This window comes from Rhododendron vialii, chromosome 4a, assembly GCF_030253575.1.
Source record: "Rhododendron vialii isolate Sample 1 chromosome 4a, ASM3025357v1".
Lineage (NCBI taxonomy): Eukaryota > Viridiplantae > Streptophyta > Magnoliopsida > Ericales > Ericaceae > Rhododendron > Rhododendron vialii.
The window spans coordinates 7,660,996-7,688,246 of NC_080560.1; the positions used below are offsets into that span (position 1 = coordinate 7,660,996).

The window sequence follows — 27,251 nt, forward strand, 5'->3', positions numbered from 1 at the left end:
CATTATCGCCAAATACAAGATCAACTTAGAGGTAGAACAAATAGAACACTAAGGCACATAAGTGGGTGCAATTATTGTGTACGTGACTCCTAAAGCTCTGGGTTTTAAGAAATCCGTAAACTAACGCTCTGATACCACTTCTGTCACGACCTAAAACCGACCCTGGAAGTCGTGACCGGCCAAGCGGGTGTTAAGCCGCCGAAGGCCTGCTCATATTCTAGTTTAGGGATTTCTAACATCGGCGCCATTTTAAGCAATAGAGTTCAAGTATGCGGAAGCGTAGAATAAATAACATAATCCCAGAGCTTCTAGGTGTACAAGTATAATAATTACAAACCATTAGGCTACACACGATTCTGCACGGTTATTCTAGCACCCCATTCAGTCCACAACTTGATGTCTATCTTAACCTGAAAAATTGGAAAAGGTTTTCATAAGCCGAAGCTCGGGTGAGAAACGTATACGAAAGTTACAAGTTTGACCATGGAAATAACCCACATTATAAAACAGTTCAAAGCAACAATTCAAATATTTCGTTGACCATCCAGTTCAAGCATTTTTGTCCGAAAGCTCATTTCTTCGGTCCAGGAGATGGACCCTTTTCATTCCATTTATTTTTCAACTTTTGCACTTTTGAGCGATAATAGCATTCAACGGTATTTTTGCCAGTCTGTTGGGGAGCGACCCCATTGAAGAGTGATAAGATATCATTACCCGGTGATGCCTGGCCGCATCTCCTACCTTATTACTTCACGCCACTAGTATCTTTGCCCGTCCCCTAGCGCTCGGAACACCGTTCGAATGAATCATATTATCACGAGCATGTACTAGCAACCAGTAACATTCAAATTTCCAAAACATATTGCCATGGTCTACTTTAACTGAACTCAAAAGATTTATAAACCAGCCATCGCATGCACTAACATCAATTAAACCAAGTAGGAAGTTCAAATCCCATATTTTCCAGCAAAATCAAGCAATGGCATCTCATTCCAAAATTTTAGAAAATACATGTAACTGAGGTATGCACAACTCACCAAAAAGAAGTAGCGGTCACTTTACACACGTCACCTCACTTCACAGTTCTTGCACCTAAACACGTAATGTTCTAATGTTAGCTAAGATTCCTATATCCGAAATTTAACTAGTTACTTTGGGTGGTAATGTCCATAACTGGGGTAGTGTCATATTTATTTAAAAAGTCAGAATACTCCTTTAGACAATTTAGGGTCAATCAGAGTCTAATTTCTCTACTAATTTTAGGTATTCTATTTCTTTCACGTAAATTTTAGAAATCCAGATGGATACCTCAATTTTTCCAATATTCCCTGAACTTTAGTCTAAAATCAGTCAATAACAATCAAGAATTTCAAATTAGGCTTTTAAGATCCTATTTTTAGGGCTGATTTCATTACGACAACGAGTCCCGAATTCGAACTCTTTGCCAAAAGGAGTTTTGCTTGTGTGAAAATATTAGAGGTTCGGGTGCGGTGAACGCGTGAAGAGAAAAAGATACAGTGGAGATGTGAGAGGAAGTAGCACAGCGTGGCCGGCAGCGGGGGCTGCCAATTTGTGGTGGCGTGCGTGTATTATGTGTGATTTGGGTGTCTTGTATTTTTTTCACTCTACTTTCCAATATAGAAACGTGAAATACCTATTTTAATATAAATTCATAGAGTGGGAAGGTGAAATTACCAGAAGAGAGGAAAAGGAAGCTCGGCAATGGAGTCTTCCGGCGAACGGCGCGTCCGTCAGTGTGGAGGACCAGTACAGAAGTTCCGTTCTCTTTTTATTTTAGTTCCTAATTTATTCCTTTGCTTTGTATGGTTAAATAAGGCTTTATTCCCTTTTGTCTAATACTAGTAAATAGCACGTGCGTTGCACGTGGCGTTCTTCCCATTAAACGGTTTTCTACTTTGGAAAAACCCTAATTTAGTGCCTACAGGGTTTTTGAATTAGATCAACAGAAGCAAGTGGTGATTGTGGTTTCATCCAATGTTATAGACAAGAAGAGCGTTGACGAAAGGTACATTGTCTACTTGAATGATTCCCAAACCAGCACATCAAAACCATATTAGTAGCGGAAGAACATTTTGATACAAGAGTATTCAAGTTCATGTTGAATGCAACAAAACCCATGAATGTCCCAATTGCAATCAGCAAGTTAACAGAAGTAATCATCCAGGCATAAAGCAACTTCAAAATCCAATGAAAAAAAAAGCCTTTCTTCCTTTAATTGCTTAGATTTATAGGCACCTAAAGATGTCAACAAGAACTTCATGGTGAGCGCCATGAATGCCAAAGCTTCTCTCCTACAAAAAATATATCAAGAACCACAGAACCAAATGAGTACACAACATTGACCTCCCATTTTTACATGCACCCTGATTTAGGTTACTCAAAGCATTTTTTTCCTGCAAAAAGAGTAAAGGAACAAAGGAACCTCCATTTTCTTATCTCGAATCTGTGGGGTCAAACTGGTATGCCTTCAATTCTAACCACATTGCATTGTTTTACTCCACATTGCATTTGAATAGTCTTCAAAACATAGTGCAAAGCAAATTGAAGCAATTGTTCATCATGCAAAACAAAGGGAAAAAATGAAACATAACATATCCAGAGAATTGAGTGTCATTCCATTACCCTACATATCTCAATGTCTAGGTTCATTGTGCTGCTAATAATACTTTTAAGTAATTGGATCTTGCACCGATACCAAAGCAAAAAATCAAAATGAATAATCATGTAAGAGAAACATGTTAAACCGATGAGAATTATTCATCAATGGATGGAGGTGAGGAACCAAAAAAATGAACACTGCTATTGACTGCTATTAATTGCGAAAAATATCATTACTGCTGCAGTTCCTCACATGCACACTGTTGTGTATTACATTGCATTTTCCTTTTATTAAGCAACACAAATGAATATGCAAAGTAGTATAAAAGAGTACAGGAGAAAGAAAAAGGCATGAAATGAACAACCATATTTAGAGTTTTCAACTCAAGTAATAGTTAGCTCAAAATCTTACGGGAAAAGAGAAGTACTAATAAGCCATTGCAAAGAAAACTGAATCATGCATAGCCCTATTTGAATAATATATACGTACCTCTTCCAACAAACAAAAGCCCGATCAATGAGGCTTTGCCAGTAAACCAATATAGCTTCAAAGAAATAAATTAGGACCCAATCAGAACTAACTATAAGAAGATACTCAAAGTAGAACCAATAAGCCACTGTACTTGTTTATATCAGCTAACTATCTTTCACCAATTTGATTCCTCTACAGTGACCAAAAGTTCTGAACCACATAATTAGAGATACTTCCAAAAATCCTACCCGAGAATCAAGAAAATAAAATACGAAACTTGCAACGATAAAATATTCTTTGATTTTGAAATTTCATTGGTTTGATCCAAGGAAATAGCCTAGATTGATAACTTACATAGTAGTTTCAAGTACATATTGATGCACCCTCATACCGTGAGCCACAAAATAAGCTGTTGACCAGATAATTGAATTATGCATAATCCTATCGGAACAAAACATGTGCCTCCTCTGACCAAGAAAAGTCTAATGATGCTTTTCCAGTAAACCCAATGAAGCTTCAAAAAATTAAACTATGACTGCATCAGAATTAAGTATGGATAGAAATAGAAATCTGAAGTAGAACAAATACGTAAATGTGCTTGTTTAGATCATATAACAATATTTCTCGAGTCTGATTTCTTCGAAGCGACAAACAATTCTGCACCACACATTGATCGATCCTACAGAATCTTACCCGACAATTAAAACAAATACATGGCGAAACTTGTGCGGCTGCAACATTCTTCAATTTTGAACATTGCAGGTATTTCTCCAAAGAAATTGGCCTAGATTGATAACTTCCATAATAGTTTGAAATTGGTAATGGTCCCTAATGCCGTAGACCAGAAGGCCATTACATTACCATGCCTGTGTAAAATAGAAATCAAGCATCAATACACTAAGAGATACCACACATTGGATATTGGTAAACTTGACAAAAGTTTTTGGTTCCCCATCCATTGATTAGGAAGAAATAGGAGCAGAATCCATTAACATCCTACTCAACAGTTTCAACTTATGGCCTTACCACAAAGATATCCATACTTTACGGTAACTTGTGGTCTAATCCTCATATAGGCAATACATCGAACATCTAACTTGCAGTAGTACGTCCATGAATCATAGAAGTGCCTCTGTAGAAGAAGATTCCTCGATCATTTCGATAAATTGATACTTTACTATCATCTGATATAGTTCGTATCCTACCTGATATTTTGGGGTCAAAATTGCCGAGAATACACAAATGGGAAAACGCAAAAGAGAGCCAATGAGTGTTGGTTATTGGTGATGCCAAGAGAGATGTCAGTCAGGGGCACACTTCCACACCCTCACCGGAATAAGATTGATTGTCGAAGGCTGGTGTTACGGTACATCTTCGGCGGATGTTTTGTGAAGGAAAATTTGACGACAACGTTCCATGGTCTCATGTTCTGGGCAGTTAGAGAGAGGGAGTGAAGTTACCAGGAGAATAGAAGTAGAAGAAGAAATAATGTGTATCGCGTGGAAGCTGAAGCTGCAGCATGAAGAGATTCTGGGTGGTGGGCAACGACGGACATTGAGATTCTGGTTGTCGGAGGGATCTTCAATTGAATTGAGTCTAGAGGCGTTGCCGTGAGAGACGTGGGCACCGCTTCAATTTAATTTAAAGGTCTGGCAGATGAGAGTTGCCGTTGGTTTGTTTTTGGAAAAGTGCGTCATTAGGAAACAACACAAAGTAAAAATGGTGCAGAGAGCTTTCAAGTGGCGTTAATTTTCATTTGGGGTGGTCAGTTATTTCAAGTTTTTTGAAGGGGCATTTTTGAAAGGCAAAAAGTAGAAAACACCTTCGTGCTTTTAAAAGTAGTAGTATAGTATAGATGACAACAATTAGAGTCAATATTGTTCAAATCTCATTTCTAGAATCATACATTTTGTTAACATCTCATTGCAGAATGCATGCGAGAACCACAAACAGAACAACAAACCTTTTTTGTTGATGTATTGTTAACGCTCATACATCATTAGGGTAGACATATATTCCAAGAACTATGTTAAAAAACAGTGCGCTTGGTAATTTATTGCTTAGACATTTCGTGAACATCTGGTGAACAAACTATGGACAGCGAAAATTCACCGATTAACTCAGCAATAAACCAATGGTAAACTTTAAATAAGAGGGAGAGCAAATAACATGAATAAGATATATTGTTGCGAATCTACTCAAAATTAAACCACAGGTAAATTAAGAGACAACAATACCGACAATCTGTGTGCTGTGTTACGAGAAGTTGGAATTTGTTGGTCAACCAGCCGGTCGTGCCACGCACTTGACAATGAGGTGACTTGTTGCCGGAAAATGCAGAGGAGGGGTGGGAGATGGAATAGTTGCTAAGTGGAATGCCCTTGGTCTAAACGGATTATTCAATTCAACTCTGAGTCCCATCGAGAGGAACACGATGCTCACGGGAGAAGAGGTTTTGCTATCGAAAAAGATGCGTTCCAGAAGGGCAACGGAATGTGGCAGTTGCAACTAAAACTGCAGTTGCTATTAGTTTTTTTTGTTTGTCTGTTTTTTTGGGGTTGCGGCGGTTGCCGAATAGTTAAGGTTTTACTTTGGCAAAAGACACGTGCTCTTCTTGGGACAAGGAGATGCATCTGTTCCGGAAAGAGGCGGTCCTTTGGTGTCCCTTCGCTTGTGTGGGAAATTGAGAGATGCGTGGCTTTAGATACATTTGTGATTTGTTAGACATAGCAGGGGCATTTTTGGAAACAAAAGTGTGGGAAACGCATGGGTTGCTTCCGACAATTTTAAAGTGTTCTGCACTTTTAAAATGGGAGTAGATGAACAAGGGTATTATTGGAAATAAAAAAAGTAGAAAACACCTTCGTACTTTTAAAAGAAGTAGTATAGATATATCTTACACTTAGTTTTGGTTAATTTATCATGCTTCCGCATTTTTTGTTATACTCGAATATTTTTATTTATTTTATAGATTAATGTGCATGCAGAAATTCCCATGTATTTAATTAGCAAGCCTCAGTGAGTTAACCTCATTGGCTGGTCATGACCCATGTGTTTTTGGATTGGGTTGTGACGCACACTTCGATTAAGTAGAGAGACTAAACCATTTAGTGAATCCTCGTTTATAGTGATCGTTTCAATGGCGACTCGTTTCGTTTTTAATCCGAAGCGTTCATTTTCTGCTGCGTAGTGTGCAATTGGTGATTGTTTCAATGGCAACTGGTTTCAAAATTGCGAAGTTCGATAGACAGAGCAGTAACTTCAGTTTATAGCGTATTAAGACAAAGGCTTTGCTTGTTCTACAATGATTACACACGACTTTGCTGGAGAAATTTGTAAGTGGTAGACTATACGTACGTGACAATAGTAGAAAGTAGTAATTTGAATACTATTATCCCTCAAAACCATTGGAGAGTGGCAATGTAGAACTAGTTAAAGTAAGAATCATTTTATCGTCTACTGTTGCCAGCTCTTCAACCAAAGTACGTTTACACGAATTCACTTATTCAAGAATAAAGTTTCTCTAAAATCGAAAAATCCTACAAGGGAAACCCCATCTTGAAAATGTTCCATGCATGTATATCTTCGACATCTCCTTTTTGTGTTGAATGTGTCTTAATTAAGTGGCTAGCTACAGAACCGGTTGTGCTTGATGGGTTTGTAAATTCTGACTCAGACTTGTTCGTATTGTGTTCATTTGGGTCACACTCTCACAACATAAACAAATACAAGATGAATTGTTAGGTCTTTATAGCGTTAATAGGTACATCGAAACCCTGTCACATGACACATGCATCTTCAGCCACGAGATTGTAGTTTGAAATACGTTTGCTTTGAGATTTCGATTATATCACGTGAGCGCAAGTATTCATGTGTTACTCTGACATTTTGTTTTTGACAACTCAGGATGTTCAGGCCAACTTACTCTCATCTCGATTGAAAGACCAATTCTACCGATGACTAGCACAAGCGGGCCACGTAAAATGGGGAGGGCAGCATCGTTTCTTCGGGCGAATAGAACTTATGATGAAGTAAATTTTTGAATTTAAAATTACATTTTAATCTAACAAGTATATAAGATCACCAAGTTATTGATGTCTGATCGACATAATATTTTTACACACGTGCTTTTTATTCTTTCATTAATACATATTGATCAATGACTAGGATTAAATTTTGGCTAGATTGAAGAGGTGTGAAATGGGCACAATTGGATGTATCTGCACGTTTTCACAAACCGCAAAGGTGTGCGTATGCACAAAATTGAATCTAAAGGGCTGTATGCGCGCATAGCTCAAACCATAGGAGGTATAATAAAGTGAACTTTGGCAGCCATTCTTGATTTTCTATTCCTGTCATCAAAACCGAGCCTAATATAATAGTTCCACTAGTGATAAGATTTGTGGAAATTCTTGATATTAACCAAAGCGTTTACGACGGGCTTGTGGAAATTGTTATGTGTGGAAAATCCAAACCCTTTATGACTTCTTTTTTTTTTTGTCAAATTATACCCATTTAAAAAAGTCTTACGGCATTTACAGATTATTACCGGAATACAGGTCAGGCAATACGGCATTTACGGATTCCCACCCAAATACAGAGATACTGAGACACAGCCAAGCCCTAAAGCTAAAGATGTACAGAAAAAGCAAAGAAACGAAGCTAATGTCTAATGCCTAAGCAAGAGTCATCGCTCATTCATACCATTATCAACAATGATCGGCTTACATGGAGTTATAGTACCCAGACACTAGACCCCTCGAGATAGCGGAGCTCAAAAGCCTTTTTGACTGACTTGTGGAAATTTATAACCTTTGGAATCTCCAAAACGTTTTTTACGGAACTTGTGGAAATTATTACTCTGGAACCCAACGATGCCAGCCTCCATGGCACATTTCTGGAAATTATGAGATCACCTCCATCCCGCCCGCCCTTTCAAAACTCAATTTCGTGGGTCTGATAGGAGTTTAAAAATGATTTGAACTGTTTATTTCATGCATGACACCGCAAGGAAAATAAAAAAGGGCATCTCAATAAAAAGTACTCGTAGCTTGATAGTACATCGATACGAAAGCAAACTGCTCATGTTGTTTTGAGGCAAATGTGATTTTCGACATAACCGGTATATTTGACAAAATAAAACACAATTCGTTCCCATGCCTATCAAGTCCAATCATACTAATCTTTGGCAACACAAATTATCTCGTGAGGGATCCCTTACCAGTCTACTGTGCGGACCTCCCCTTTTTCGAGCAAATTTTGATGATCCGAGCCGCTCAAAGTGTGCAGAACGTGATTTTAAAGGTACTTGCTATAAATCAGCAAACAAAATGACCAAGAAGGGCTTGATATTAGCAGTTTTTTATTGAACTGTTCAATGAAAACTGCTCCGATCAAGCTCTTCTCGGTCATTTGTTTTACTGATGTCTCGTAGGTAACCTTAAAATCATGTTCTGATCACTTTGAGCGGCTTGAATCATCGAAATTCGATCCGGAAGGTGAGATCCGCACCATAAAACTTTTGGCAATGACATTTTCTTTTGCATCGTCTGCAAAATGAACGTTGCGGATTAGTAACATTGAAACTCTGTTGGTACGAACAAAAATAAGTTTAGAGGGGCTGCCAGTGGCGGAGCCAGGATTTTCATCCTGGGGGCCGGCTTAGTAGACATATATCTTCATTGGAACGCATACTTATTACTATATTATAAAGTTTTTTTTTTCTAATACATTATATTTGTATATTAAAATAATTCTAGCCTACTACAGTTAAAGTATATTAATCATTTTAGTTTTTTTTTTCTTTAGGCTAGTTCAACTATCCCGAGTCTTCTGGGTTTGAGTGAACAAGTGTCCCTTAACAAAGCTCAATGGAGAAAAAAAAATTATGTAGCCAACGCCAATTGATTGGTACATAAGCCTCGATTCATTTTGGTTTGATTTAGTATGAAAGTAATTGAGAAATGAGAATATAAAATAATTATTTTTTTATCAAATCAAACCGATTTTTTATTGAATGCAATGCACTCAATCTCAACCCAACACTCCCCTACTTCACTTTTCTTCGCCTTTTCATTGTGCACACAATCAAAACTCTGCGGATAAAAAACAAAATAAGAACCCCACAAACCTCCAATCTAGTCCCCTTCACCAGATCCGTCAGAGAAGTTCCCACCACCACTGATGAGGTTTCTCAGGAGCAGTGTCGATGGCCTAAGCAGAGACAAATCGCGTTCCAGCCCAATGTTCATCCGTAAGAAGAACACCGCATGCAGTCGAGACCCACGAATTGTCCTCCCTTAAAGTCACTGGCATGGGCTAGGTCGGAGCCTACCGAACCGCTCCGCTGCCCCTGCCCCTGCCAATGGGTCAAAAATAGTCTGTTTTGCCCCCATTTTCTTAAACAAATTAAACCCAAATCGTTTTGCTCCGGTTTCAGCAAATGGGTTAGGTCTTTTCCGGTTCTGGTGGTGCGGAAAAGTTGAAGTTACAGATGAAGAGGAGCGAAAAATAGAGGATGACCATAGCTAAGAAGGTTAGAGAGGAGCGAGAAATAGAGGATGGCAATGGAGCTGAGAAGGTAGGGGAGAAGCGAGAAACGGAGGAGGGACCCACATCCGAGTTCGAGCCCAATTGCAGAGATTTCAAGGATTGATTAAGAAATCGAACTAAATTTGGAAGATATTGTGGATTCGGATGATGGGAAAGCTGAGGAAATTAAAAGGGTTCAAGAAGTGGAAATAGCGATGTATCTGGTGAAGTGAATGACGGGGTTTTGATTGTGTGCATGTCTTTTACTTCCTAACATGTGAAGTGGGACCGGTTAACGGGTGAAGTGTGCCACATTAGCAATTTTGTGGACGGAATGGATGGAGGCTAACGACAAGTGCCGCATTTTGGAGATTTTGTAAGTCCAAGTGTTTAATTGGAATAAAGTAAAGTCTAGATGTTTCTGTGACATTGAAGTAAAAATTCATGTGTCATTTTGAAATTTCCCCTGGGGACCAAGTATTGAAATAGGATTCAGAAGTGAGCACCTACCCCATTTACTGATTTACGAGTAATATACATGTCTGCCACTATATACCCTAAAAAAAAAAAAGCGATACTGACAAAGTAATTGTCACTGAGCTGTCACTGAAAGTGTGTTGCTCCCAATTCGGGAGGGCTAAGAGTTCTGAAGGTTAACACTTAATTGCTAGTCATATAGCTACTCCAGGTGTCGTTCTGCAGGCGTACGTGTTCACATGCTAGTACTATAGATGCTCCAGATGTGTTGCTGAAGGATTCCTGCTAAAGTGTTGTTTGATTGAAGTTTACTCCAAAGCAGGTTTCATCCCTGAGAGTTTTAATGTTGTTAGGAGTTGATAATGATTAAGGTGTTAGCTGTGCTGGGATGTGTACACTCCACTCCTGTAGTGGTTTCTTTCAATTTCTCATTGATCTCTTTTCTTTTCTTTTCCTTTTTCCTTTCTTGTGGCTATATCTTTGATCCAAGTCCTTCTTGTAATTGGAGTTTGGCCTCCTCGATGTATCATTTGTCGAGTAATAATAATTTTGTTGCCCATGAAAAAAAAAAGTGTGTTGCTAAAAATATTTAGCGACAGTTTTTCACCTATAATGACAGTTATCTGTCACTATAGGTGAAAAGTTGTCACTAAATATTTTTAGTAACACACTTTTAGTGACGGCTCAGTGACAACTTTTTTGTCACTGTTGCAAGGGGCAGACTTACACTTGGGCAAGGGGGTTCTACTGACCCACTCAATGGAAAATTTCTGTGGGTAGTAATGTAGTTTTGGGGGTATTTCTGTAAATTTGCCCCATAGGATATGTCTTCCAAACATTTTGCCCTTATACCCCAACTAAATTACAAGTGTTGCCCTTTTCCACTTTCCCCTTTCCAGACACTTCCCCCCCCCCCCCCCCCCCCCCCCCCCCCGCAAAATGTTGCAGAATGGAGAACTCACACCTTGAAGGAATTTTTTTTTGAAACCCTCGTCTTGAACACCACCGCCAATGAGTTGGAGCTTTTTTCTAGAGTCATCCGACCCGTTTACAGGCAAGTAGCTTAGTCTTAGATTCTAATTTTCTTTTGTACAAAGTGGATTTGAACTACAAATATTCAATCTCTCTAAGTACTTTTTCTCTCTACATGGATAATGGATATGGAGATGAAAATCAGTGTTTGTGGTTGTTTTTTTGGAACTCACTGTTTATGGTTATGGAACAAGAACAGGGGCGAGGTCCAAAGGAAAGTAAAGCATTTTATATGCTTGACAGCTTGACCCTAGTGCGATCAAATCCTCATTTTGCCACTGACTGTGGCTTATTTTTCTTTGTAGTTGTTAGATTTCTTGGAGGGTTCCAACCTAAAACCAATTGGTAATAGGTGGAGTAGCCTCTAGAATTTATTAACCAAGCTTGGGTGGTTTAGATGAGTAATGTGAGATAAGTCTAACACTCCCCCTCACGTATGCACGTGGAGGTGACAGATCAGGAGCTGACTGACTGACTCGGGTGACAGAGATGACAGAGACTTTTCCACGAGAGGTGAGACCACCCAAGACCAAGCTCTGATACATGTTAGAATTCTTGGAGGGTTCCAACCTAAACCAATTGACAATAGGTGGAGTAGCCTTTAGAATTTATTAACCAAGCTTGGGTGGTTTAGATGAGCGATGTGGGATAAGTCTAACGGTAGTGATATTTCACTCAACTTCAACGCGTATTAGTGATATATTACTCCATAAAGACTTATTTAGCAAAAAAAAAAAATTAATAAAGACTTGCAAGTCGCACCAATAAGACGGAAGTTCGCAAATTAGCAGTCCATAAGACACTTCCCAAGTTAATGTTTTGGTATTTTTCCTTCGTCTTTTTCTGAATTTTTTTTATATAGGTTTCCGACAAATGTTTTTTTATTAATTATTCGTCTAGATGAAAGTAATCTAAAAGGTAAAAATCCACCACCAAAAGTTTACCAAAGACGGAAAAAGTTTGAAACAACAGTGTATTTTTTGTGTTTAGTGTCGTCTTATTTGAATTTTTTTTTTTTACCTATGAACGAGGTAATAGCGACGCTTGTGCGCATGCTCTAAGATAGATAGATAGCCTCTTTAGGCTTCATCGTATAAGATCATCAATTAAACAAACAAGACATCGATCTATGTTGTGTACTTAGAAGTAGTGTAGAATCAACCCAGCTATTTGGGCTATAACTAGGAGTATATATGAGAAGATTAGCTCAGAAAACGTATGTATCAATTTCGTTCTAGAAGATTGGTGTGTTGCCTTGCGCCAGCAATCTTCTTTTCTTAACGATCTTCAAAGATTAATAGAAGCATCTTTCGTTAGTTTCCTACTATTATTATTATCGTCATCAGTCTTCATATCCATTGAAGTCTTGAATTACAACAAAACCTTGAGAAACAAATCGCATTGCCCTTTTTCTTTCTTTCTTTCTTTGTGGTACTAAAACTAATCATCCCTGTCGATAATCAACACAGTGATATAACTTTAATTGGTAACACATACCTAATTGAAAATCTACCAAAAAGAAAATAAAGAAATGCCGTCATGCTCCATTGTCGAATTAAGAAAGGAAAAGCAAAGCCAACTTTATTAATGAAAGCAAAGACTAACACCCCTCCACAATCAGCTCCAAAACTCCTGTTATTTTATTGTTAAGCCAATCTCATTCCCCAGATATTAACGGACTGTGCTTTTCCTGCCCTCTTCCAATAAACCTCATCACAAACCCCTGAACAAATTGTAGTAGTATATATAGTTCAAACATAATTGAGGGGCCTAAAACCACATTCTTGAAGGTGAGTACTCTATTAACCAAATCTCTCTCAATTCATCTCCTATTCCTCTCCCTCATACCATTGCTTCAAATCAAAGCCCTTGCCCGTGACACAATAGTATCCCTTAGTCTTATTAAAACCATTAACGTTGCTAGCAACGAGACTGATTTTCATGCATTATTGGCCTTCAAGTCAAACATTTCCCCCGAATGTCAAGATGCCTTGAGTTCATGGAATGAATCTCTCCATTTCTGTCACTGGGAAGGTCTCAAATGTAGCTGTCGACACAAACGAGTCACGGTTATAGACGTCACATCAGCTGCAGCCATACCCTTGCTAGCAACTAGAGCATAAACAGGACAAGGCTACTGGGCAACCATAGAATCAATAGCGATGACAAAATTAAATTAAGGCTCCCTAAAACATCTATTAGACATATCCCGTATATCACCTAGGTTCTTGTTTCCCGCAGAAGGATCGATCAATCTGTCTCCACGATGCCAAACGAGCTCTCGCATCCTCCTCTATCTTTTTTCATAACTAGGTGCTTGTGCTGACAATTGGGAGATTTGTCTCGCTAGAGATAATACACTAAGGCAGATCGAGAAACTAAGCAAGCTTAAACACTGAGGCTTTAAAGGACTTCCGTATAACATTCGAAACAGCTCGTACACTCGCTCTCAAAATTCAAAAGCAAAGTCAGATAGTGGTCTAGTTATGCCACATTTTGATTTTTTTTGGTAACTAAGAATTTTATTAGAAAACAATGGCAAGAACCCTATATGTAACTACGAAGAAGTCAACCTATTGAGTAAAAATCAATTTGACATATGCCACTTCTCACAAAGTAAGGAAGTGATGCAGGGCGCAGTATGACTACACAGATCGATAATCGTGCAACAAGAAAACCACAAAACGATAGAAGTTAGAGAAACGCTCTCTAGACTCTTTTAATTTTAATACTAATAATCAACAACTCCCTTGGCCCGAAGGTGTACAACTTATTAAATAGGTAGAAAACCCAAATCCTAATTGAGCCCAACCCTAATTGAGCCCTAATTCTTGTACAAAACATAAAATAGGAAACTAAATAAACTATAATTGAAAATTTGAATATTCTATAACACTTATTCCTAAAATTAAAACTCCCTAACAAAATTACTGTAAAACATAACATACGAAAAACTAAATAATGCTATTTATTAAATTATTTTCAATTCTCATTCTACATCAGGAAGACAGATTAATCAACTAGACATATGTGCTTTGGGTAGCTTTAACTCTCACTTCAGATTCGATCTGGCCCATGGCAGAGTTTCATCTCAGAATGCCCTTGAAAATTCTGTTCTTCTCTTGCTAGATTAAAATAAACCATAGCAGCTAGAGCAAGCCTTCTAAGAGTATTGGGTAAACCTCTCTTTATGAAATTGGAACAGAACCAGGCAGCTTTCTGGAACTAAAGAGCAGAGCCGGCTTAGAAGGGAAGCTGAAGAAGCCGTCGCTTCTAGCTCCTAATTTTTTGGTCAAAAGAAGGCTCCAAAACATACAGTTTATCGTTTGAAAATAATAAGGAGTTCCAATTGCCTTCAAGTAACATTTTCTTGGTGGTATGGCAATTTAGGTTCTTTGGATGCTTTAGGATCGAACAGGAACTGAGTTCGAATCTCCACCCCATAAGTTTTCCTCAACTTTTTGAAAAAACAATTTTAAAGAGTAGTAGTGTAAGACCAGCAGTGATACAACTCAGATTAGCAACAATGTTCTAGAATTGCTTACCACTCAAAAAGAAGATGACCCAAAGATACCACATGCAGGTTACAGAGAGAGCAAATTGGAGTTCTATGACAGTACCCCAGCTATGAAGTCTATCTCTAGCTCGATCGAAAGAATAAAACCGTGTCTAGGGGATATATCGAGAGAATCAAACAATGTTATGCCCGGTAAAAAAGAAGGATGGTGAATCATTGGAGCAGTCCAAGTATGAGAAGTTTGATATTTAGAGGAAGGGGATCCATTCCATATTACTGAGTCCGTTGCATTGGGATTAGGTAGAAAGGTACGTAGCACCGGCGAGAGAAAGGGAAAAACTTTTGCTGTCCATAACAAATTGGGTGCCAATTGTCATGCCAAAAGAAGGAGACAGAAAACATGCAATTTAAGCTTTAAAAATGTGGAGGCATGGCTGTGACAGCCTCCTTCGTACTGTGAGGAACATCGTGATAAGAAACGAATTAGATTCTCACTTTTGGTGAGAGAGGAGGAGCCAATCAAAACAATATCATCTTTGTTTTTTTCTCTCAATTTCTCCTCAGAATACTTGATCTTAACAATTGAATTTGCAAGAAATTCTAATCTTTTTGTTTCTGTTCCATCAAATCCCTAAATTCAGAGAGCCTGGAAAGGACTTTTAGCCTGTGGGTATCATTTGCCTCGAAAAATCATTGGAGAGATTTGCAAAGAGGTTGAAAATTCTTTGGCCATTAAATGATGGGCCCACCAGTGACCAGATTTGTGGAAATTCTTGATATTGCCTTGAGCGTTTTTGACAGAGACTTGTGGAAATTCTTAATAATGCTGGAAATTCTTCTTAATTAATAATGGCAAAAACCCAATTACTGTATCTGTAATCTCTACTTCTTTCCGCATTTTCTCATCGGCACAGATATACGTATCATGTTCATTATTAGATAAAGCTCCTGCAATCTACATTACACCTTACGTTGTGTTTTTGGTTTGTTTGGTTTTCCGCTGTATCTCTGGTGCTTTGTTAATTTGGGCTCTCAAGGTTGTAGATACGTACCCTTGGTCAAACAATTTGAGTATCAATAATGACAACCCCAGGAGACTAGAAACTCTGGCGTCTAAGTTCAGTTATTTCTACTATCACTTGACTTGACTTTGAGGACTTACTGGTGGTGTATAACTTGACTTGACTTTGAGGATTTACTGGTGGTGTATAAGCTCTGATATTGACCGTGGAGGGACCGAAGCAATTGATGCAAATTGTAGTGGCCGGTAGGAGGTAAGCAGAACGAAAACGATGGAGGAAGAGAGGGAGAAAGTTGGCGCAGGGGGAAGGAAAAATTACAGGATAGTGACAGCTAGGAGGTTTAGCAACTTACACTCTTATGTACGTGGGAAAATGCAGAGTGTAGGAGTAAAAAAGAGTGTAGGTGTAATTTTTACTTTATACCCTCCGTGTCTAAGTAAGAGTACGGCTCGCAAATTTAGATCTTACAAAAGATACATATTTTTCATTAAATTTTTTTTTCACTATTTAATAGAACTCATTAATTGCTATTTATTCAAAAAAATTTAACGAAACAAATGCATCTTTTTGAAGACCTAAATTTCTGCGCCTGAACACATATAATTAGGGACAGAAAGCGTAACTTTCTCTCTTGCTTATATAATATATATATATATATATATCAAAACAACACAAAACACTCCCTTCTTTTTCTCTGAGTTTCAAACAAGAACAAAAACGAAAATAAGTATTTTTCTTTCTTTTTATTTTTATTTTCAGGTTCCAATTAAAGTCTTAGGAATATCATGGGATGAAATCGATCTTGATCATTTCGACAAATATGTGTTGTGTAGTGGACCCGGCAGATTGGGCCTCGGACCGCTCCTGAAGCACGAGCCACTGGGCAAGTCCGGACCAGCTCCCAGAACCTATCGGAGCCCGGTCCCTCATGGCGTCTAAGCCTTCGGGCTTCCCGCCGGAATATCACTCGGTACAACCGCGCGAGCCAGTGCGCCCGAATGACTCAAAGGGCGGGATTCATCCTCCACCCGAGTGTTCACCCCCAATACGTCATCATGGCGTATCCAGACAGTTAAGCCAAGGAGGATGATGTAGGACAAGAATTTAGGAGATTTTAAATATATGAAAACTTTATTTTAGGAATTATTCATTTTACGAATTCCTCTTTTAATGCCACTTGTTCAGGTATATTCATATCAGTCTTTTAATTTTGTTAGTCTTGGTCTCCAAGTATTGTTTTGCTTGGTCTCCATTCTAAGTAATTACCTTATTGTTAAGACTACTACTAGTATAAATAAGGGTGGAACCCTCCTTGTAATTCATCTTTTACATCAAGATTTGGTCATGGATTCGAGTTCTATCTCGTTTAGATTAGCATGCAACTAGTCTCTTCATGAATCATCATTGCAGTGGCGGCTCCAGAAATTTTTCTAAGGATGTTTAGAAATTGCACTATACTATCTTGAGAAACCACAACTATGTATAAACAAAAAGTTTATACATAATCAATCCTCTTCTTATAAGGGAGTCCTTACTTAGCTTAACTAAGGACTTCATATTTTCCGATTGAATTTCGATAATTCGAGCTGCTCAATGAGTTCAGAACGTGATTTTAAAGGTACTCGCGAAAAATCAGCAAAAAAAATGACCGGAAAGGGCTCCATTCGAGCAGTTTTTTATTAACCGTTCAATAAAAACTTTTGGATGAAGCTCTTCTCGGTCTTTTTTTTTTGTTGATTTTTCGCGAGATCCCTTAAAATCACGTTCTGATCACATTGAACGGCTCAGATCATCGAAATCTGATCGGAAAAAGGGGATGTCTGCACTTTGCTGAGTGCGGACACCCTTAGGTGAAGCTATACATAATATCTAAAATGCGACCCAAAAATAGCAAAGTATATAAGTTATTACAATTGTGTTTGGCGAGTTTTCATAGTTTGAAACCGTTGCATGATATCCTCGTTATCAACAATATAAAATATATCACTCTCTATTTAAGTAATTAAGTAATCATTCATCCATTGATCTCCCATTCAATTGCGCAGATTGCTTTTAATTTTAAGTGGATTAATTTGTGGGCTATTTTTGTGGTGGGTACGTGTTCATTAACATTTGGATTGGGTGAACAATTGGATTGAGTGTTCATTGACAATTGGATTGGGTGTTCAAAGTAAGACTAGTCCAAAAATTTTACATGTATTCTAAGAAAATTTTTTTTTTTGGGTGGTTAGTTGACTATGAAAGGACACACATGGAGCCACCTCTACACCATTGAGGGCTGACCTGGCCATGTGCTCGTCACCCAAGGTGATTACCCAAGCGTATCTTACACTCGCTTACTTGGGGACCAAGTAAGGTGTAGTCTACAAAAGGGAAGAGATATCAACCTAGAGAGGTACACCGTCCTTCTCGACCTTAACCTACCCTCCTTCTCCTATGTACTGACTTGACTATTGGAGGGTTACTGGGCTACACTAGCCCTAGTAACTTATTGCAAGTATGGCGGAAGGGAGCGGAGCAACCAAGGAAGGAACCAGAGCCCACCTACATCACAGATCCCTACAAATCAAACCCCTACATCTTGTATATATCGAACATGGTCCTTCTAGTACTTGATTTGGACACAAAGTCGTTCTACTAGATAGATCCATCGGTAGATGGTAGATTTGTGCCTGAAAAAGCTGACAAAAATTGTAAAAATTAACTAGATAAATATCAAACCTGGTATTGATTTGAAATATATGATGTAGAGAAAATATGCATTCAAGCTTTCCAAATCTGGGGCCATGGTGTGAACAAAATAACTCATTCAATTAGTGAATTGGATTCCTCAACTTCCTAAAGGAGAGCCTCTTCCTCTAACTTTCTAAACCCTAGCTGCCGCTTCACTACTCTCCTCCCCTCCCTCTCCCTAAATAGGGTGACCGGGGAAAGGGACTTCCTCTTCCCCTCTCTCTCTCTCTACTTGAAATCTATCCCCTTGATTTCTGAGAGTTCCGATGTTGACAGATCGAATTGTGTCACCAGAGCAGTTCGTCTATGTCCTCTTTCGTCCTATCTTTCTCACCATGTGCTTTTCTTTTCAATCGTTCTACGCTTCCATTGAAGTTATCAGACTGGCCCGTTCTTGTCGTTATGGGCATCGCATTGGTTCGAGCCCTTACAGGGGCATAGTTTCTTGGGACGGAGATAGCAGTTGGTGGTGCTGTACGATGGGGTGTGGCTACTGTGGTAATTGTGGTTCCGTTTTGTCGGTGTTTATGGGCGACTGGATTTAGATGTGATGATCTGCAGGTTTTCTGTTTTGTTGATGTCTTTTCGGTTCTTTCTATTTTCTCTCCCATTGAGGGAGCTTTCCTAATCCCTATGTGGGTTTATTGTTGGTTGCTTCACTAGTGTTGCGCTGATCGGAGATGTTCTCCATGTGTTTTGCGCATTAGGTTGTGTGAGGTCCTGAATATTCTACGTAGTGTTTAGGCCTCCATTGTGGTTGTTATATTTCTTCTTTTTGGATGGCTACCATTTCATTGTTAGTCCTTTGTTATCGATGAATCCTATCGATTGAAAAAATATATATGGGGCCATGGCTACGAGAACTTTGCATGTGGTAATTCTTCTCTTAGAAAAATTGCTGGAAAGATTTGCAAAGCGGTTGAAAATTCTAAGGCCATTAATAGAACGGCCCCACCGGCGACCACAAATGTGGAAATTTCTTCTTTTTGTTTTTAGGTGTTTTCCCTTTCTTTCTTTTTGTTTTTAGGTCTCTTTCTCGCCATATTGTTACTTTGTTTTTGTGTGTCAAGTATCCAACTGTAAATTAACTTGTATTTCGATTTTGTAAGGCAATTAGAATGGTTGCTTAATTATGCTTAATTAGGAGAGAACAGAAATTTGGCATCTGGAGATGGGTGGGTAGGAAGTTATAAGCTTGGCACCTCCAAAGTCCTAACCATAAGAGACCGCATTCTCAAACGATCCTATTGAGGTCTTTTTTGAGCCATTTTTAGTTCAATTCAATGATCAAACTTGTTCATTATTTAAAGCTCGTGAATAACATCAATCATGCCCTCAATTTTAGTCATACAATATTATTCACTATTATTTCACAATCATATTTATCATTTCACAATCCTTTTTCGGTGGTCTTGGGTGCTTTATGCCGGTGTGCCCTTGTTTTGTTTAATCTTTGTATCTTTTTGCTTAGCAAAACAAAATCATATTTATCTTAAAAACTGGATTTATTTAGAGAAGAGGACGTTGGTAATTTAACATCAACACAGTGTTAATCAAGGAGGGGGGTGTGTGTGTGTGTGATTTCTTATGCATAAAATTCAAGCTTTACAAATATGGGGTCACGGCAATAAAGACTTCCTTTTGTCCCAAATCTGGGGTCTCGGCTATAAGGACTTCCTTTGCTCAAGATTTGTGGAAACTCTTGCTAATCCGAAAGCGTGTTTGACTACTGGAATTTCCATTTGCGACGGTTTATTATGTAGACGTGGAGAAATTTTTCATTGCCGGGTGGGTACCAAGTCACCCGGCTGACGCGCGTGGTGCCCGAGCGTGCACATTCGAGCCATCAAAAAGTGTATTAGCCAGACAGTCCAAATTGAAACACTCTCTCTCCTTTTTCTCTCTCTAAATCCGAGCCGTCCAAAATCGAAATGGACGGCCCGGATGCACCGAGTGCGCACCACGTGGTACCCGCTTGGCACTGAAAAATTTCTCGTAGATGCCTATGAAAAGAAAATTTAGGTGTGAAAATCAATTTAATCGAATTCTCCTCATATACATCAACTTTTGGGGCTAAATGGGCTTTTTTTTAGAAACAAAGTGGTTAATGTCAATAAAATTTAGCCCGACTTATTTCTGGAAATTCAACCTAATTTTCCTTGGATTCCACATACCCAATTAAAACCGCATGTACTAGTATTCAAATTCTACACGTCCAAACAAAGACTTGCATACAAGTTGCACCAAATTAATGAGACGACTAGAATTATGTTTTCCTTATATATGTTCGAACATACTCCGATTGAGAACTCAAACCACACACCAACATGAGTCTCCTAACCAAATCTCTCTCTATTTCTCTCCTACCCTTATTTCTCTCTCTCATCCCATTGCTTCACATCAAAGCCCTTGCCCTTGACACAACCCCATCCCGTAGTCTTGTTAACTCCATTAATGTTGCTAGCAATGAGACCGATTTGCATGCATTATTGGCCTTCAGGTTGAATATTTTCCGAGATTATCAACAGGCCTTGAGCTCGTGGAATGAGTCTCTCCATTTCTGTCACTGGGATGGTGTCCAATGTAGTCGTCGACACGAACGAGTCACCGCTATAGACCTAACGTCCAGAGGACTAGTGGGCTCTTGTCTCCTTATATCGGAAACAACACTTTTACAGGTGCAATTCCAACTGAACTCGGTAGTCTTTTCAGACTAGAGAAACTGAGTCTGACCTTTAACGGTTTCGAAGGCAAAATTCCAACAAGCCTATCACGTTGCTCCAATCTCAAGTACCTTTCTTTAACTGAAAATAAGCTAGTTGGAGAGTTCCCAAAAGAACTTGGTTCTTCAATGCCGAGACTCGTTACACTCTATTTTAGTAAAAATAATTTGACTGGAGGGATTCCTCCGTCATTTGGGAATCTTACTTCTCTGCTAAACTTGAGTGCCTCTTTCAATCCGTTGGGAGGAAGTATTCCAAATGATTTGGGTCGATTGAAAAATTTAAGGCACTTGTGGTTGGGTCACACTGAAATTTCAGGTACTATCCCTCCTTCCTTATACAACCTATCGTTGCTGGAGTCATTATCTGTGTCGTATAATCGACTTCAGGGTAGTCTTCCACAGACATTCGGTTTCATGTTCCCTCATATGCAGATCCTTCAGCTAAATCGCAACCAATTTAATGGTCCACTTCCACTTTCAATATCCAACTCCTCCAAGTTGTTACAACTCATGTTGGGTTTTAATAATTTCAACGGAAAAGTAACAAATGATTTCGGAAGCCTAACAAACCTCCGCGAGATAACTCTAGATATGAACAATTTTGAAGCTAAGGGATCTAATGGACTAGCCTTTCTTAGTTCTTTAACCAACTGTAGCAATTTGAGAGTGGTAAGTATGGGGAAATGTCAATTTGGAGGGGTATTACCGGACTCTGTGGGTAATCTATCACTCTCTCTCTTTTGGTTACTACTAGGTGGAAATAAATTGCATGGATCTATTCCATCAACGATAGGAAACCTTGTGAATCTGGAACACTTAGGTCTAAATGAAAACCTATTCACCGGTCCAATTCCCGATAGCGTAGGTTATCTCCACAAGTTGCGAAGGTTGATATTTAGTACCAACACTATATCCGGTAAAATTCCAGACTCTATTGGAAATTTGTCATTCCTGAATCAACTTTACTTGTGGGAAAACAGACTAGAGGGAGCCATACCTGCGAGTCTTGGCAACTGTCGGAATTTATTGACGGTGGCACTAACTGATAACAACCTTAGTGGTACTATACCAAGACAACTTTTGATGGTCTCTTCCCTCTCAATTGGATTGTACCTAAATCGCAACCGTTTGTCTGGATCCTTGCCACTCGAGGTTGGAAATCTCAAAAATTTAGTATTAATCGATATCTCCGAGAATGGTTTGTCTGGTGAAATTCCTCAGAGTCTTGGTAGTTGTAGTAGCCTTGAAAACCTATATATGCAACACAATTTCTTTCAAGGATCTATTCCTTCCTCAATGGAATCCTTGAGAGGTATTCAAAATTTGGACCTTTCCGGCAACAACTTGTCTGGTCAAATTCCGATATTTTTAGGGACATTTACCCTGAAGAGTCTCAATTTGTCTTTCAATAATTTCGAAGGAGAGTTACCAATGAAGGGTGTTTTTACAAATGCAAGTGCAATATCAGTTGCCGGAAACTATAGGCTTTGTGGTGGCATTTCTGCACTACGACTCCCTCAGTGCATCACGAAAAAATCAAGAAACACGAAGTTTCTTTCATGGACGTTAGGGATCGCGGTAGCAACGATACTCGTTGGTGTAACCGTAGTTTCATCTTTCGTCATACGTTCATTCAAGAAGAAAAGAAAGACCAAACCTACAGTTTCATTGTTGAAAGATCCATTTTTGAAAGTCTCTTATGGAGAACTTCTCAAAGCAACTGAAGGTTTCTCTTCGGCAAATCTGCTTGGTTTTGGTAGTTTCGGTCATGTGTATAAAGGTATTATTGAACAAAACAGGGAGTTAGTTGTTGCGGTCAAAGTACTTGACCTTCAAACTCGTGGTGCTACCAAGAGTTTCATGGCAGAGTGTGAAGCCTTAAGGAATATTCGACACCGAAACCTCGTTTCGATCATAACCTCTTGTTCTAGCACGGATTTTCAAGGGAACGAGTTTAAAGCTCTAGTTTACGAGTTCATGCCGAATGGAAGTCTAGATAATTGGTTGCATCCAATTCCGAGTTCAAATTGTCATGCGGGACGTGAGTTTGTGGGTCTCAATCTTCTGCAAAGAATAGACATTGCGATTGATGTAGCTTGTGCTCTTGATTATCTTCACCATCACTGCGGAAGGCCAATTATTCACTGCGATTTAAAGCCGGGTAATATCCTTCTTGACGGTGACATGGTTGCTCATGTTGGAGATTTCGGTCTAGCTAGATTTCGTGCAGAGTTCACCACTCCAAGTACAAGTAGTTCAACTGCAATAAGGGGAACCATTGGATATGCAGCTCCAGGTACTTTAAATCTTCCTCTTCTAATATCTAGACTAGACATTTTAGACACGACGAAAGGATTGAATTGACATTGGGTTTTGATCTGTCCATGCCATTTGAGATGTGGAATTAATTTTTCATTGTTATTTTGAAACAAATCACATTCAAAATTTTCATATTCGAATGACAATGGTAAAATAAGAGGTTGAAGTATAACTTTGACATAGAAAAGAGCCAGTGTTACGTAGACATGAAATTAAAAGAGAGGGGACTTTCGACCAATAAAAGAGAAAAAAAGAGGGGACCACCCATTGCATGTTAGTGTAAATGTACTACTCCCTCCGTCCCATAATATTTGGCATTTTCAGGAATGCGTGACATTTTTAAATTGCATATATCTTTCAATCCATAATGTTTTAGGTGATTTTTTAAACTTTGTTTAATAGAACAAATTAAATTCTATCAAACAAGATCCATATTATTTATAAAAAATATTATGAATTAAAAGATATAGTTAATTTTTTCATAAAGCTAGAATAATGAAAGTGCCAAACTTTATGGGATGGAGAGAGTAGTTTTATCTTGGAAAACCCATCATTGTGTACGTACTGAAAGCAAGTTTTCTCTTTCTTTTCGTATCACTTCTGTTATCCGAATAGTGATCCTTTTGTGTTGATGTTTGAACTTTACGAGTTACGTACAGAGTATGGACTGGGAAGCGAGATGTCGATTAGTGGAGATATTTATAGTTACGGGATCTTGTTGTTAGAGATGATATCAAGGAAGAGACCTACTGACATAATGTTTGAAGGAGACCTTAACCTTCACAACTTTACAAGGATTGCCTTGCCTCAACGTGTAATGGAGATTGTAGATCCTATGCTCTTAACCGAGGAGAGAAATGGCAGCAAAATGATGGAGTATCTTATCTCGGTTATAGAAATAGGACTGGCATGCTCCACCGAATTCCCAAAAGACCGAATGAGCATCGATGTTGTACTCCGTGAGCTTCATCTGGTCAAGAACAATATTTTGAAGGTAAGCAATTGAAAATCTTACTCAATATTTTTTAAATTCATCCTTCTCTTAAATCTTCACTTTTTCTCTGCCATTGGCTTTAATCCTCTATGGTTTTACCTTGCTAGACTGACATGGATAGCTAGACAATGTTGATAACTCGAGGTGTCTAAGTCAACATACGCACACCTTGATTAATATCAAGGGACCAATCCCACTTCCATCAGACAATGTTGGAAGCAAGCAAGAATCCAATTACCTTGGCAATGTTCACCATGACCCCACAGAATGGGTATACTAAACAAGCCTCAATTTGATTAATGGTGTGACCAATAATGCTTTCATCTTAAAGTTGTAGAATTATATGTTAGGACCAATATTTCGTAAATTTCAATGTATGTCTTCGACTTCTATTATCTTGTTCGGTTCGCCTCGTTTATATTTGCTTTTTTTTTCGAATTCTATCTGCGCATTTACTCTACCTTTTCAATTTGGACTAGAAGGCAAATATAATATATATATACTGTTTATTTGGGTTTGTTCAGTTCTTTCTTTTTCATCTTTCCATAGTCCTCTCTGTAGACACCCCAATCTGGGCTTCCAGATTAGTTTACTTACAGTTTCTGATTCCCCGATAATGAAACGGATCAAGAACACCCTAGGAATGACAAGTGTTTGAGCTTTGAGTGTTTGAAAAACCTTTGAACCTAACCCAATCCTAAGCCACTTCTAAAGGCCAAAAATCCTACTGTCACGCGCTGCTCCCAGACCCTCGCGCGATGGTCAAACTGTTAGGTGGTGGTCAACAGTCAAAGTTTAACCGTTGACCCACGCGCGCCAGGGCGCAACCATCGCTCATCCTCGCGCGATTGACTGACTCCGTCGTGCGATGGTCAACCTACCAGGTGATGGTCAACAGTCAAAGTTTGACCGTTGACCCTCGCGCGACAAATTGACTCCGTAGCGCGACGGACCAAACTGCCACCAACCTTTCTTAAGAGGACAGTTGGCCATCAATGCAACCTCAGTCAGGCCTCGTTGACTGGCTGAAGTCCTCTGTTCACAACCCATACCTACCTCCCTTTCTCCCTATTTATACCCCCATGGTTCATTCATAAAAAAGGTTCAAGTTTTTCAAAGGGTTACTAAGTATCAAATTCCAAATGATACAAACCCTAATCTCCCAAGAACATAGCTTGTTATTCCACCATTCAAACACCTCAATCAAACATCAAAGCTCAAATTCACCTTTCAAACCCAAAATCAAAGGTATAGCATACCTATTGTTTTCTGTTATGATCCCTGAGGAGAGTTGGCAGGGCCATGGCTGGTAATCAATACCAGTTCTGGTCCTAAAGCTGGCAAGGTTTCAAAAACCGTCGAGGCAAGAACCAGCGAGCGATGGACCCAGTTACGCTCGCGATTGTCCCAGTCATCGCGCGATGGTCCTCGTGGGGATTGGTGTCTTGCTATTTTTGTGTATTTATTTACATATAGATCACTGTTAAGCATATTAAAAACCAGTTTACTGCTTTCCTTTGTTAGAAACTGCTAGCTTGTAGTTAATTTGCATTTCTGCTGTTAAGGAATACCCTTAAGATCATTCTGGACCTGACCCAGAACCTAGAAATATGTAAACCAGACACTGGTCAAATGGCTCAAAGCATCGCGCGCTAGGGCGGGAGCATCACGCGCCAGGGCGTACCCTCGCACAACAGTCTGCCTCTTACTAGTGAGTGGCCTTGCACGGGTAGCTCGGCCTTAGGCCATTATTTTGTCCCCACACTGTTTATGGGGTGTTTTATTAATTTGTAGGGATTTACAGCCTTTAAGTTGTATATTATGCTGCTTATAATTGCTTGGTTTGTCCTGGATGTGCACTGGTCCTTCCAGAGCCCAGAGGGTTTGAGAATAAGAGTTGTGGGTTTGAACTCACCGGCGTGCGCGTGTCTTGGAGTTGTGCACGCAGGAGTGAACAGCATGCAGTGACTTGTTCAGTGCATGCTGGTTTCTTCCTGCGCACGTCACTCCAAAACAGGGGCCTCCTAGTTTGTTTGAACTCCCACACCAGTCTGTTCTCATCCTATACTAACGGTTCATCCATGCTATCATTCACATCTTGCAAATATGTTACAGTTTTAATCCCCGATTAACTGTTCCCCGCCCTAATTGGCTAAAGAATTGATTAATCAAATAGAATCACAAACAAACATTTTTCGCAAATGCCTAAGTAGAGACCCATCTCTGGATTGGGCGAGAGGGGTGCCATAAAACCCTTCCCCTCTCGTAATCTGGCTTCCGAATCCAGATATGGTTATAACGGACCGGTGCCTTCACTTTTTCAAATCAAATAGCACGACAAGTTCTTCGAAATAGGGTTCCTTTGGGTGTCAGACCTTCAAACCCGAGTGGCGACTCTGTATTTTGCGAGCGCTTGTCGTCCAGCTTAACGCTCCCTTGAACCGACTTTTTAGGAAAGAATGGAATCCTTTCCTGAAAAGGGCACGCTACCCACAGTGGCGACTCTGCTGGGGATATCGAATCAATATTAGTCTATACTTAGAATTTAATACGCTTGAGAACAATCCCACAAAAGTCTGTCAAAATAGTGAGCTTTGCGCTGCTAAAGAAAGGATTGGTGATTTAATAGGACCTCGTGTCCGGCCATCCTGACCGGGGTTTTTCCGATTGTTCTCTTGTGTAATTTCTTCTAAGTATTGATTAGATAAAGAGAGTCAAATTTGAAAAGGTATTTGCGAATTTGCGATTCTGTTCATTAATCAACTTTTTTGCATTCTCATGTGCATCGATGTTGGATAGCCGCGTTGGAT

The 27,251-nt window shown here is 39.2% G+C and overlaps 1 protein-coding gene across 2 annotated transcripts in view; it reads left to right on the forward strand.

The window, feature by feature from the left end:
- LOC131322986 (probable LRR receptor-like serine/threonine-protein kinase At3g47570) overlaps nucleotides 1-24,790 on the forward strand; it is a 48,914-nt gene extending 24,124 nt beyond the window's left edge. The window contains exons 2-4 of one of the 2 annotated variants that reach the window (XM_058354599.1): nucleotides 21,082-23,424; nucleotides 24,107-24,441; nucleotides 24,549-24,790. In XM_058354599.1, coding sequence (XP_058210582.1) covers nucleotides 21,082-23,424; nucleotides 24,107-24,441; nucleotides 24,549-24,566 — 2,696 coding nt within the window. In that variant the 3' untranslated portion in view covers nucleotides 24,567-24,790. The remainder of the gene's footprint in view (nucleotides 1-21,081; nucleotides 23,425-24,106; nucleotides 24,442-24,548) is intronic. The other variant, XM_058354600.1, reaches the window with a different exon arrangement.
- Nucleotides 24,791-27,251: the final 2,461 nt, after the last annotated feature.